This window comes from Coniosporium apollinis (assembly GCF_000281105.1).
Source record: "Coniosporium apollinis CBS 100218 chromosome Unknown supercont1.43, whole genome shotgun sequence".
Lineage (NCBI taxonomy): Eukaryota > Fungi > Ascomycota > Dothideomycetes > Coniosporium > Coniosporium apollinis.
The window spans coordinates 172534-185055 of NW_006913305.1; the positions used below are offsets into that span (position 1 = coordinate 172534).

The 12522-nt window shown below is 54.3% G+C and overlaps 1 protein-coding gene across 1 annotated transcript; it reads right to left on the bottom strand.

Moving 5' to 3' along the window:
- Positions 1 to 9254: 9254 nt before the first annotated feature.
- W97_07737 (uncharacterized protein) lies at positions 9255 to 10632 on the bottom strand (the record flags this gene model as incomplete). Its single annotated transcript, XM_007785540.1, has 4 exons — positions 9255 to 9722; positions 9812 to 10192; positions 10354 to 10458; positions 10594 to 10632. The coding sequence occupies 4 exons, from the start codon at positions 10630 to 10632 to the stop codon at positions 9255 to 9257; spliced, it is 993 nt and encodes a 330-aa protein (XP_007783730.1).
- Between the last annotated feature and the right edge of the window lie 1890 nt (positions 10633 to 12522).

The window sequence follows — 12522 nt, forward strand, 5'->3', positions numbered from 1 at the left end:
GGCAATCAACAAGCACCATAAGTAAGAGAATAGAGCTTTGGAGAAATGTCTTTATTCGGTGAATTTTACGTCCGCTGCCTATGCTTGCGGCTAAATGAGCGTGTTTACGGGCGAGCGAGCGTTGTGTGGTTGAAAGGTTGTGAGGTTGTGAGGTTGTGAGGCTGTGAAGTTGTGAAGTTGCGAGGTTGTGAGGTTGTGAGGACGTAACACGAAGAGGCAAATCACACGTGCCTGGCCGAGGCGCCGATGTTTATCCGCGCTCACTGTTAACACAACACAGCTTGATACCGTGCCGTGTGGGCTTTAGCACAGGGAGAAGGAGAAGATTGAGGGGCAGCGAGAAAAGAAGGTGGTAGCGGTGGACAAGAAGCTGCTGCCGTGTGTACTACTATACGAAGCGCTATTACATACCACTACTCACTTGCTCTGGAGCTAGAGTCTCGAATTGGACTACTCAGACCTTGCTACGCCATTTCTGAAGCCGGCCTCAGGTCTGAACGAAAAGCAGCCCTCTTCTTCATTACATTGATCGTTAAAGCCACACCAGGCCCAGATCGACTTGAAGGAGATCCTAATCAGAACCGTCTAAGACTGTAGCAAGTCGTCCACTGCACGCCTACGACATTTCTCGCCCTACCGCCTCAAGCATGCCGCCACATCAGCGCTGTCGACAAAACGAGTACTCAAGCTATCTGCTGTTATGTATGGCGCGCGTTGTACGTTTGTCGCCGCGATGCTAGTAGTTGCGGCCGTAGCTATGTAACTTATACATCTGCTACTCCTGCGCGTCCGGGTCGGCGGCATATTGTTGTGTATGCTGGGCCTCCTAGTGCTACTTCTAGTTCCGGCGCTTCGTGCCAACTCAGAGCTAGCTTAGATCCCCACTGTTCCAATGGGGCTCGAACGACACGCGCAGCTTAACACTGACGAAGCTCAAGAGGACGTCCTCGACTATCATTCCAGCCCTAGCGCCGCCGCAGCTCTTCACTGCAAATCACCTCGCCAGCAAACATTGCGAGCTGCCAGCTAGAAGATCGCTAAAGCAGCACCATCAAAGCTTAGTGGGTGGACTAGCGCATGCCAGCTTCTCTCCCGCTAAATATCGGACGGTAAAGCGCTGCAAGAGCGCAACGTGAACGTGCCATCACTAGTCCCGACGCCTAAGAAGAGGGTCCGACATAACAAAGAATACTCTGTTCCTCACAACCTTCGCACGTTATCCATGATACTGCGGTTCCGGAATAGTAGTGGAAGAGCGGTGTGCATGGCTCTACGCCCTACGCGGCGCAGCGGTCGATTGTTCCCCTAGCCTTGCACGCGAGATATGGATCTCTTCCTTCCCTGGACAAGAGGCCGCTTTGTACGTGCTTCTTTGGCTGGTAGTAAAGAAAGCCAGTGTGGGCACAACCGAGCATTGTTAGGCTGAGCAAGGTTGCCAGTATCAGCGCCCCGATCTAGACGCCTGCGCGACCCGCTGATAGGTGTCAGGAGACTAGTCTCTACTTGACCGAGATCATCCTCAGATGATCCAGCCTCAGACGGTGTCATTGACTCCAAAAACTCTTGTAAGGTACTCTCCTGTTCATCGAGGTGGCATTCCGGACTGACGGGGGTGTTCGGCCGGCTGGGTAGTCGTTAGCATCGGGAGTGCTGTAGGGACGGCAGCGTAGAGCCTGATGGGCCGTGTCTCGCGTAAGTGCTTCATTGAGCCTCCGGAGGAAGTGGGCGTTGTAAGTAGGCGCTGAAGGGCCTGGAGGGCGAGTGATAATGTGGCGGCCTTACGTGGCGACTACGTCTGAAGGAGCCTATAGTAGTGAGCATTGTTAGCTCGAAGGTAGAATATAGACTGAGCGAAGCATCAAGCGCAAGAACCAAGGTACAGTGCACATACTTCATCCTCTGCACCGCAGCCTTTGCCTTAGGGCAATTGGTTGCCCACTCATTACGATAGCGGCGAAGAAATTAGTAGGATAATAGGAAGTGACTCTATAGACGATGGGAGACGGATAGAAGGAACCAGAGCGATATCGACGGGTGACGGAGGTTGCGGTTAGTGCAGTGTAGCGTATCGGGTGCAGCACAGGCACCTACTCCGTAGATAACACAACACAAGTCGACTAACTACAAGCTGATCACAACACAAGTTAATCACGTGGAGAGAGTGAAATCAACACGCATATGCGGACATCTTAGTTCAAGCATGCAAAATATTTCAGTGTACCATTGTCTTGCCCTTGTCGATCTTGTTTAATCAACCTGCACCTGTTTTGGGAGCAAGCGTTGGAGCTGTGCACATAATTAATGAAACCACGCGTTTTTCAGCCAAGAAAGACAGGTTACGAAAAGCTTTCTCCCTTAAGAACTACCTGCTAGAGTCTGAACAACCTCTTGCACGCCTGCAGTACCTAGGTTTGCGCTTGGCCTCGAGAGCCGTGCTGTCTCGTCGAGAATAGATATAGCAAGCGAACCTCAGACACTCTCCCCCTCCTTATGCTCATCTACCTTTACGACCTTAACCCCAGTTAACGCAGCTGCCATGATCGCGTTCCACAAGGTCTGGGCTGAATCTCTGACTCAGAAGGATCAGTATCACAAAAATTATTGCGCGTCCATGACCAGCAGCAATACGAGCCTAGGGCTGCAGGGAGCTGCTACAAAGCTGTTCCGATGATCCAGCCGGCAGCGACACCTCAACTGAGCCTGACACCGACACTAAAAACGAACGTGCTAGAGATGCATTTGTATGGACCGGTTAATACACTTTCGATTTATTCATCGTGCCCGAGAAACCCATGATTGGCTACGAGCTTATTGGGGACGGCGAGCGCTTCCAGACACGTGATCTTGTCGGATATCCTTTGTTGTGTCGAGTTTTCTGCTAAGTTAGTCACGTGACTCTATCTTCGTCTTCCCCAACGCTTTGCCGCGTACGGTAACATCCCGCAGCACTTACATCGTACGTGGCACTACGATTTCAATTTTGCAACTATCGAACACGACTTCGAGGGAAACCTCATTTTGAGCCCCCATAAGGATTTTGTCTATGGCGTGTCATGCCTGAGGCGAGCTGGACGCGGCACAGAGGATAATACGCAATCGAATCGAAAGGTTGATCCAAGAACGATTCGAAGCCGCGCATTATGGAGACTACGATACTGCATCATGCAAGAGATGGATACCTTCAGAAGTCGTGGTGGCAGCACTATTGCACCCGCTAACCATTCGACTGTAAGGTGCTTCCCACTTACTGTGCCTTTGCGCCTTCTTATTGTTCTATGACCCTAAGCTCTCGCGCCGCAGATGGCTCGGCAATCCAGACTAGACTAAACTATTAAGCAGCTCAGCCTTGTTTGCAGCTCCACGGTCCGTTCCCCTCTACCGCTCTCATTCTTTCATCGGCTTTCCTCGGTATTCCCGTCCAAGACATCGACACTAGCGTTAACGATATCTTCTAGGAGCAAGACCGCACCGCAACAATGGAGATCCACCGCTTTGTGGCCTGGAAGAAGTACTAGACCACCTTCACCGAAGCCGACTACCAGCCGTCATCCATACTCTAAGCGTCAATACCTGCCCAGAGCTCGTCCAGGACACGCTTCTGCAACTGCTATTGCAGAAGATATTGTCCATGGTTGAGGCTTTGGGTTCACGTGGGGCGTGTACGGAGGTGGACTTGTTATGCTGTTACGCTGCTCTGGGACGCGCACACTCAGGAGTGAAGGGATAAGAATTGGGTCGGCACTAAGGACAACCGTTCGCTTGATATACTTAGGCAGCCCAGGACACCACTTGGATCTCAACGGGGGTTCTCAATCCGAGGCTCCGCGTGCGCCTCCACGCCTCCTTCCACCCCTCGCCCTAGCCTTCCAGTCCCCACCGCACAGACAGGCGGCGGAAGTGCCTAGGCAAGTCCACTAGAACTTGCCACCACGACACGCAAGCGGCGTGCAGCCCGTCCAAACTCCTAACACATCAGCTCCCTCGCCCAAGCATTGGTAAAGAGCATCCCCTCCACGCCCGATTCCCTGCTTACCTCCGATTCAGGTACTTATTGGCGAGGACAAACCGGCGCGACTCGGCCAAACGCCTAGCCTAGACGCATCGTGCGGTCTGGGACGCTTTTACGTCCCGGTATTCGGCAGCCGGAGTGCTGGCGCAAGCGCTTGCGGCGTGGTTGGCATAAAGGGAGGATGCGGTTCGGCAGGCGGAGCGGGAGACGAGTCAGAAAGGCCGCAGCGAGGCAGTAGACGAGTTCCCTATATGGCCGGTGAGCGAATCGAGCCTGCCCGCGAAGTTTTAGTTAGTAACTAATTAGGATTCAGGAAGACGATGCTTTCGACGTGCTGAAGCGCAACGCCATTTAGCTTAACATCTTCGAACAGGCCGATAAGCCAAACGACATTGTGGAAACCTACACCCCTATGTGACACACTTCCGGGCCTTACCGGCTATCTGCCCCTATGCTGTCAATAACCGTACTGGGTGTCGTGACGGAGGAGGCGAGAAGGCTTAGTGAGCTATGTAAGGCGGAGGCGCCATTCAGCCTTGTAGATAATATGGAGCAAGCACAAATGCAGTAAAGGCAAAGAAATGGACATGCAAAGGCCGAGCGCCAGGTTTGCTTTCAGGAAGTGTACAGCGTAGGTGTATTGCAATACCACTTATGCTTTGCCAGTGTTCTGCCTCCATCAGACCCTCTACCGCAAGTGACCCCAATGCACCATGGCCCCTCTCCCCCGATAAGCACAAGATGGAGTAGAGTGCACACTCCCTATACCGTTTTCTTAAGCGGCTGACGCTGCACCCCATCCTCCGCCGCGCGCAGCAGCAGCAGCAGCAGCAGTAGCAGCTCCTCTCCATAAAGACAGACTGGAATAGCGTAATCTGGAACCGGCCCATCCCGGGGCGTCTTCGACAGCTTCGCGGACACTTTCCTGAACGTGCTCAGTAAGGTACACAAGCTGGGGGCTCATATGCCGGCCTCTCCTGGCCGATATCTAGATCTCCACCCTTAAGCTACCCGCAACCTTGAGCCTTTAGGAATGTGAGCCATCACCTTGTTAATTCCTTACTTCGAGATCAAGCGCGCAGCAGCACCTAGCGATCCCAGACAGTGACTGATTCTGATTGAGCGACATAGGGCGGCTGACTCGTTCCATCAAGAAAGCGCCGCAGCTTCGCTCATGGAGGTGCAGACGGCTGACTGCTTACATATGCACCGTCGCGGTCGGGCTAGTTCAAGGTGAGGAGAGCCGTACCGTGCAAGGTAACTAGCACCTCGGGTTTTGGCAGTCAAGACTATTGGCTCAGTAGGGCTGTCCCTGTTATTGGTGTTGGCTGTGACTTCAAGTGACATGCTAAGGGGAACGCTGATCTTAATGGGAGTACCAACATGGGTCAATTAGCTGGGTATGCAGCCGGCCTCGATTCCTCAGTCGACAGAATCAATAGAGCTCCTAGCCACCAATTCCGTCAAGCGGGATCTCGCACGATCTTCGCACTGCAGTAAAGTAATCCATAAGAACTCGGGTCACGACATCTCATTGTCACGTTAGGATCAAGATTCGCGGGTATATGCACTCTCTACATCCGACAGATAGCAGATAGTCTACGGATGGCGTCAATTGGCTGAGACGTCAGGAGTCCCGGTGTTTCCAGCAGTCAGTTCTTATGGGTGCCAGCCTGGCGCTGCAAGCGTCCGGCGCTGTACTTTGGTGACATCCAGACCTGAAGATGCAAGAATCTAACCTTTTTGACTGGCTGAAGCGTACAGCAACTGGAACTTGGTATGGTTTATAAGAACACTACGGCGCGCTGCTTTCAGAGGCCCCAGCAGAGACTTCGCCAACATATACACAAGCTCCATCCTCCGCTCCCAGCTACTTTGGAAGACCTTATTTCAGCGCACCTCCTGATTTTCCAAGCCTGCCTCGCGGATCCGGCGAAAGCGATGGTCACGGTTCACGATTGCGGATCGGGGCGGTCCGGGCCGCATGTACGTATGCCAAGAGTTGGCGACGACGCAGGTAGCTTATTCCAAGCCCCTTCGAAGACATCACAACCTATGGCTTGTTACTGACGGTGCCGCTGGGACGTTAAGACTGGACATTGGGCGACCGCGAACGAGCCCGGCGCGCAGCTCTCAGGCGCATGGGCATTGAGGTGCTAGAATGCCTAGATATGCGTAACGAAGAGAACCTTCCACCAAGGAGGAGTGTCAAGGCGGTTGGGAGTAGCGAAATGGAGTGGGTCGCAGTGAGTCTTTCGATGTTGGACTTGGCAAAGAAGCGATCTTAGGTGTAAACCGAAGACAGTGCTCTAGTAAGTTCTCATTAAGATCCAGTAAACCCAAAACAGGCTGCAATTACTAGTTGTGCTCCTTTACTAGGCTTGTACATGCTAATGGATTCGTTTGCCCAGACTTGAATGAAGAGCGGCGGGCAAGTAGCCAGCTATCGTGTACAATACCACAAACACCGAAGGCGAGACGTATACGCTCCCGTTCTTCGCGAACCAGAAGAGGTTGTCCGCTTTATGCTACCAGTTCATCGTGTTGCCTACTGCTGTTAAAGGCTCTAAGTAGTCACACGCCTCCCTCCACCTTCAAGCCAATCTCTTTCTGCAGTCTCTAGATCAATAGCTTAATCAAATATACCTTCTACCCTATCTGGCGGTTCCCTACTACTTTTCGCTTCAGGTGGTGATGTCCGAAGATAGACCAGCCCATGCGCGGCCCCAACCCACGTTCCCCGGCAACCTTAACTCAAGTGACGGCATGTGACAGGGCTGGGCGGTATTAGTGCGGCTGCGGCTGATATCCTTCCGCTCCCTCACGCCCTTCCCTTTCGCATGTAGAACAGATGCCCTCAAGATCTCGTATGCTTCACTCTCACCACAGTGATAGTTCGAGCTGCTACACAACAAAGCAGCCATCACGATGCAAAGAAGCCAGTACCTAGCGCCTCCTGCCGAGTCTGACCCAGTACAGAACCCGATCGGCGCCATAGGAAGTTGAACAAGATAACAATATCGCCTTCCACTCCTACTCCAACGACGCTGCTGCACTCCGCTTGAAGCTACCTCGCCAGCAATCTCCCTAGGCTCCGCAACATCCTGTGCCGTTTGATGCTAATGGTAGGGAGAGCTCGAGCTGCCGCATGAGCAGGTCGTCACTGCCGCGAGGACAATCCAGGACCCAGCGGCCCCTGCCGAACCGGCACCGGACCAGGACGTAAAGGAGCTCGAGCAAGTAGCCGGAATCCGATCTTCAGCGAACAACTTGGCACCGAGACCTCCGGATTGTTCGGTCTATGAAGCGCATACTGCCCCGTCTTCGTTTCCCATGTTCGCCGACAGTCGTAGGTCTTCGGTATCAGTTCTCCGCTCCGCTGTCCAATAAGGCTCACTCAACCCCAGTTATAGAACTGCGTTGTCATTCCATCTGGTCTTCCCGCATCTCGATATACAGAAGAAGACAAGGAGCGTCCTGGATATTACATTGAAAATTCTTCATGGAGGCCGGAGTTAGGGAGTGAATAACTTCCTTGGGTGAGTAGCTTAAGGCTTGTCGCCTTCAGATCGATTGAGGTGAAATAGACAGGTACTCCTGCGGCGGTTCTCAGAACCTTTACAATCATAATCAAGTGCCAATTTAGCGCTCTCCAGTCTTCTCTCCGGCGCGTCCTCGTCCACATCCCCATCTTAAGTATGCTAAGCCTTATGCCAGCGCTGCGCCGCAGACCCTACGTCTGCCAATACACTCTTCACACTGTTCAAAGTATAGCCGGCTCCGAACTCTAGACCCAAAGGCTACCATCTCGCGTGTTCAGCTCGCTCTTGCATAGCTTCTCGGAGGCTTCGAAGGGTGACGTAGATCGGAGTAGACATGGCCTATTCTTCTACGCCTTTACCAAAGCCTTTAGCAAAATGCTCGACAGCATCACCGAAGCCGCCCTCACACATGCTAAGCGAAAGCTCGCGGCCAAGAGTAGAGCTATCATCCGCTGGAGACCTACAGTCCAAATCTCGCAGCAAAGCGCCCAAAGCATTAAAGAAGAAAACATGCCTCGCGCCATCTGTACGTTTATTACAGCCCTTATATCCATTAGTCAGCGCCTCGCTTTTGAATGCGGCACTTGCTATCTATCCGGCGCTGCGCGCAGATCGGAGATGCGCTCGGCGTCGTGCGCGGCTAGGGAGTATACAGATCGAAGCACCGGTAAGAGTGCTGCGGCACGCGTAATAAGCTAAGCACCTATGCCTACTGCGGTGGGATTAGCCGTCTCGGCCGCCCAGGCGAGGATAGCCGCTAGATGCATGGCTATCGCTGTCGTATTGCTGCTTTCGCCGGGGGTCAGGTGCCGCGCCATGAGGATTGCGACTATCTCCGCGCGCGTCTCCGCTGCCAACCCGAAGCTTCGAAAGCGGCTCTTGTAGCGGATAGCGGTGTCCCGGACGGCGTAGCCCCGCTCGCAGCGGCGGGACATGGGCTTAGCTTGGCTGGGTAAAAGTGCCCCTCTCGTGGAGATGGAGGAGTCAGTGAGTGTAGCAAGCGCGTCCAGCTTGCAGCCCAGGCTGTTAGCTGCGGGCGCCAGGCGGTCAAGGTCTTCAGGGGGTTGAGAGGCAGACGGACTGGCTGTTAGGAAAGAAGTGTGGGACCTGCGGTGGAGGTTGCGGTAGGCCCTACAGAGGGAGCCGGCGGGCGTTGGGGATTTATCGGTGTATTTGTTCCAGACGTACGACAGGAGCACGAGTGAATTAACATTAAGACCACGTCCGACAAGCTAAAAGGAATGGAGGAGCCAGCGGATTATGCTCCGCATATTCAAGGAGGCTGGGAATGTTCCTTTTTGCAAGCTCATTCCAATTTCGGGTTGCCCGCATCGTCTAGACAGAATCAACACGGATAGGTACGGAGACGCGAAGAGGGTATATAATAACACACAGGGGCAATAGTAACTATGGGGAAATAGTTAGAAATTACAACGTCGATGCGAGCGAGATGGATAAAGGAGACTCCACAGGAGAAATCGAGCAAAGGGACGCCTGCCGTGAGGTATGTAGACATCCAGACCGTCAACTGAAAAAAGCAAAGAGTGTCCCAAGACCAAAAACCTATCAACCAAATCAGAAATCCAGAACGTGATGTTGGCGGTGGTATATCCATGGAAAATTGGGCCAAACCCCCAAGAGGGAAATACGGAGAAGAGAGCCCACAAGGAATTTAAGAGGAACCATAGCTAGTCTCAAACCTCCTAAACACCCTCCTGCTTCCACCCCTCTGTCGAGAGCCAGTCCTCTATCAAGTCGAAAATGTTCACATCGTTGGTGGAAATTAGGCCTGAAAGGCCTGGAAGGCCCAGTAGTTGGAGCTCGGGCTGCGGGGCTGTGACGCCGGGGCGTGATTCGGGAACGCTGATACTAATGCTGGAGGCGGCGCCTGTAGTAGCTTGAAGTAGGGTAGTAGCAGCGACGGCGGCGGTTGTAGCGCTAGTGGTGCCTGTGGTGCCTGTCGTGGGGGCAATGAAGGGATCCGCGAGACCGAGAGCGAGGTTGGGGGCTTGTAGATGTTGGGGTTCATGCGGTGCGTGCGGGGCTGGAAGGAAGGGTGGAATTGTTGGGGAGGACGGAAGGTATGGGGATGACGAGTAGGCGGTGGACGACGAGAAGGCGGAGACCAATCGGTAGGAAGCATTGATGCAGGAGGAAGAAGTGCAGGAAAGCTATGGGCCATGTCAGCCTCGCAAATCTCAAGTACATGTATACAGCTTCTAAGCATATTCAAGGAAGGGGGTGGCGGCGTTGAACGTACCTGATCCAAGCCGACTTGCAGTGCCGAGCTTTCGGCGCTGAAGAATGGATCGAGCAGCGCGATGCCCTCGCCGCCTAACAGTGTGATACCCTCATCGCCTAGTGCGATGCCCTCTCCACTTACGGCCGCTGTGTTCCTGTTAACCCGCGGTGACACGCACCTCCGTCCGTTGAGTGCGTGGGCTGGGCCGCAACTGGCCGGCAGCTCTTCTTCGCCCTCAAATTCCCGAAATAAGGATGTTGTCATCCGCGGCTCGCTCTGCCACAGATACTCGATAAGAGGCTGAGCGGCGGCGAGCGAGTGACCACGGGGGCAGGGCGAATGCCTATGGATATGGGAGGCGGAGGCGGAGGCGCCCGGGTAGGATCTGGAGGCGGAGGCCTAGGCGGCTGTCAGTGGGAACGGGAAACTAGGGAAGCAGGGTGTTGTGTTTTGGTAGAGGAGGGTTTGGGAAGGGATAAGTTACAAGTTGGGGGATCTGTTGCGAAAGGAAGGAGGAAGAAGAGACAGGATTGGGCTGAGGGTTTGCATGCCAAACTCACCGGCTGCCATACGCAGTTTGTGCCGGCGTTGACGCAGCGGTCGTAGGGGCCCTCGTCGTCTATGTTGCCCGTGCACTTGGTACGGAGGTTACTGCAGCGCTCGCACTAGGCACTTCTTGTCAGCAGGTCCCGTCGCGTGGGGAGAAGTTGGGTATAGATAGAGGCGGATGCCGTAGGGAAAAGGCGATGTACACTTTGCTTAACGCCTCTTTCCCGTAAGTAAGGGCCAATACGCCTTACGGGCGTTCGGACGCGGCTGTACGGTTTGCTGGTGGTCATGGTAGGAGTTGCTGTATTACTGAAGTTGAAGATGACGAGAGCGGAGGGCAAGAATACTGCTGCGTGGGCTGGACTGCACGATGGAGATGGAGTAGCTACGTGAAAGGGAAATGGAATGACTGAATAACGGTGAGGTTGGCTAAAGCTACGATGCTCTTGCGGTAAAGAAGGGAAAGAGTTTTGCCATTTTATACCACTTTTAGAGTATGAGACAGGAGAAGAATTCTATGTCTGAGCCTGCTCGTAGAGACCAGAGGCGGAGTATCGCATCTCGTGGAACAGTTTAGCATTCAAATCGAGGGAAGCCGGCAAGAAACACAGGCCGATGGCGCCCTGTTTCTCGCATAGCTTGACACCACCAACGAAAGGCCGCCGTGAGGCTTGCGAGCGGTGGAAGAAATGAGCTAGATGGCAGCCGCGTTGACATAGGCAGGCTAAGCGTCCCAAAATTCGTCAACGACTCCAGAGTGTCGGAACAGCAAGCTGGAAGTTGGCGGTACATAACAGGGCTTCGTTTGCGGCTGCGGCTGCGGCTGACACCGGCGATCCATCCTCAGCTTCAAACACCAGATATAATCACCGGTCAAGTGCTTGAGCATCCTCTTTCGTTTGCCTGCTAGTGGCGTCTCCTCTTTGCAAAGTCTCGCTCATCTTGTTGTTGCGCGCGTGCACACCGCCAAGCTGGACCCGTCAAAGTTTCAGCCTTTCCAGGTTGGAACGGGGCCCGGGAGTCTGGTGCTGGTGCTGGTGCTGGTTGAGTCAGCCACTTGAGCATGCACAACACAAGCTCCCACGTCTTTAACACAACACGAGCACGCTGCTGGGTTGCTGCATCCGCCTCCGTCTGGCTCTGTTCCCGTCTCTTGGCCAACGATTCTGTGCTGCTGAGAGTGTATGCTACCTGGCTCGCTCCGTTTCGACTGGCGAGTACAGGCAAGAGCAGCACTCTCGGGCTGTCTCGAATTGTAACCAGCACCATGTCTATGGCGTGTCTAGCCTTGAACTGGCCTGCGGCCGACCGTGGACGATGCGCAGCGTGAACATCCTCTAAGACTTCATGTCTCGGGAGAGACGGGTGCCTGCAGGCCGGTCGCAGCAATGGATTCGTTCTCCCTGTCTTTGCATCTAATCCCGCCTCCAGCTACGAATCTCTACCGAGACGACGAGTGGTGTCTCTCCCTGGATCGACCACATCCTTAGGATCGACAGCGATATCGCAAATCAACCCGCCTCCCGCGACTCCCATCACAAACAGGAGTCGGCCCTCCGCCTCTTCATCCGCTCCAGTTGCCTCGAGGAAGATGCCGCGTCAACCGAACTATCAGACACCGAAATAGCCTCAAGCCTACCTCCATCTCAGGTACCTCAATGTCTCTCCTCGCTTCCTATCAACGAAACGTACAGTAATAGCGCAAAGGCTTGTAAGACAAAGAAGACGCCAGCACCCTGCGTCCTCCACCTCCACCTCCACCTTGAACGCTCACCTCCCTCGCATGCCTTCTCCTCCTCGCCCTCCGCGCGCTCTTCCATCCGGGCCTACCCCCTATGCCCTATCCTTCGGCCTGCACCTATCGCCCGCCCCGGAAAGAACCTCATTCTCAACCCACTCACCGACTGCGCACGTCAAAGCCGCCCTCTCTCAACGAAACGGAGCCGAAGCGGGCACACCGGCGGTTGAGAACGCGCTGGCACCTAGCTAGGGCCCGCGCGAGGCGACTGGACCTCTAGCAACACAAGATAATCACGAGCTAGGTGCGTAGAATGCGCGAGGATGTCGAATATCCGGACAAGAGGCGCCTGTTTGCGACGGGCTGGTACAAAGGGGGGCAGCGGCTCTAGACTGGTGAGACGGCGTATCAGGGTGGCAGCCTGAGCTGTGCTGGCCGTCGT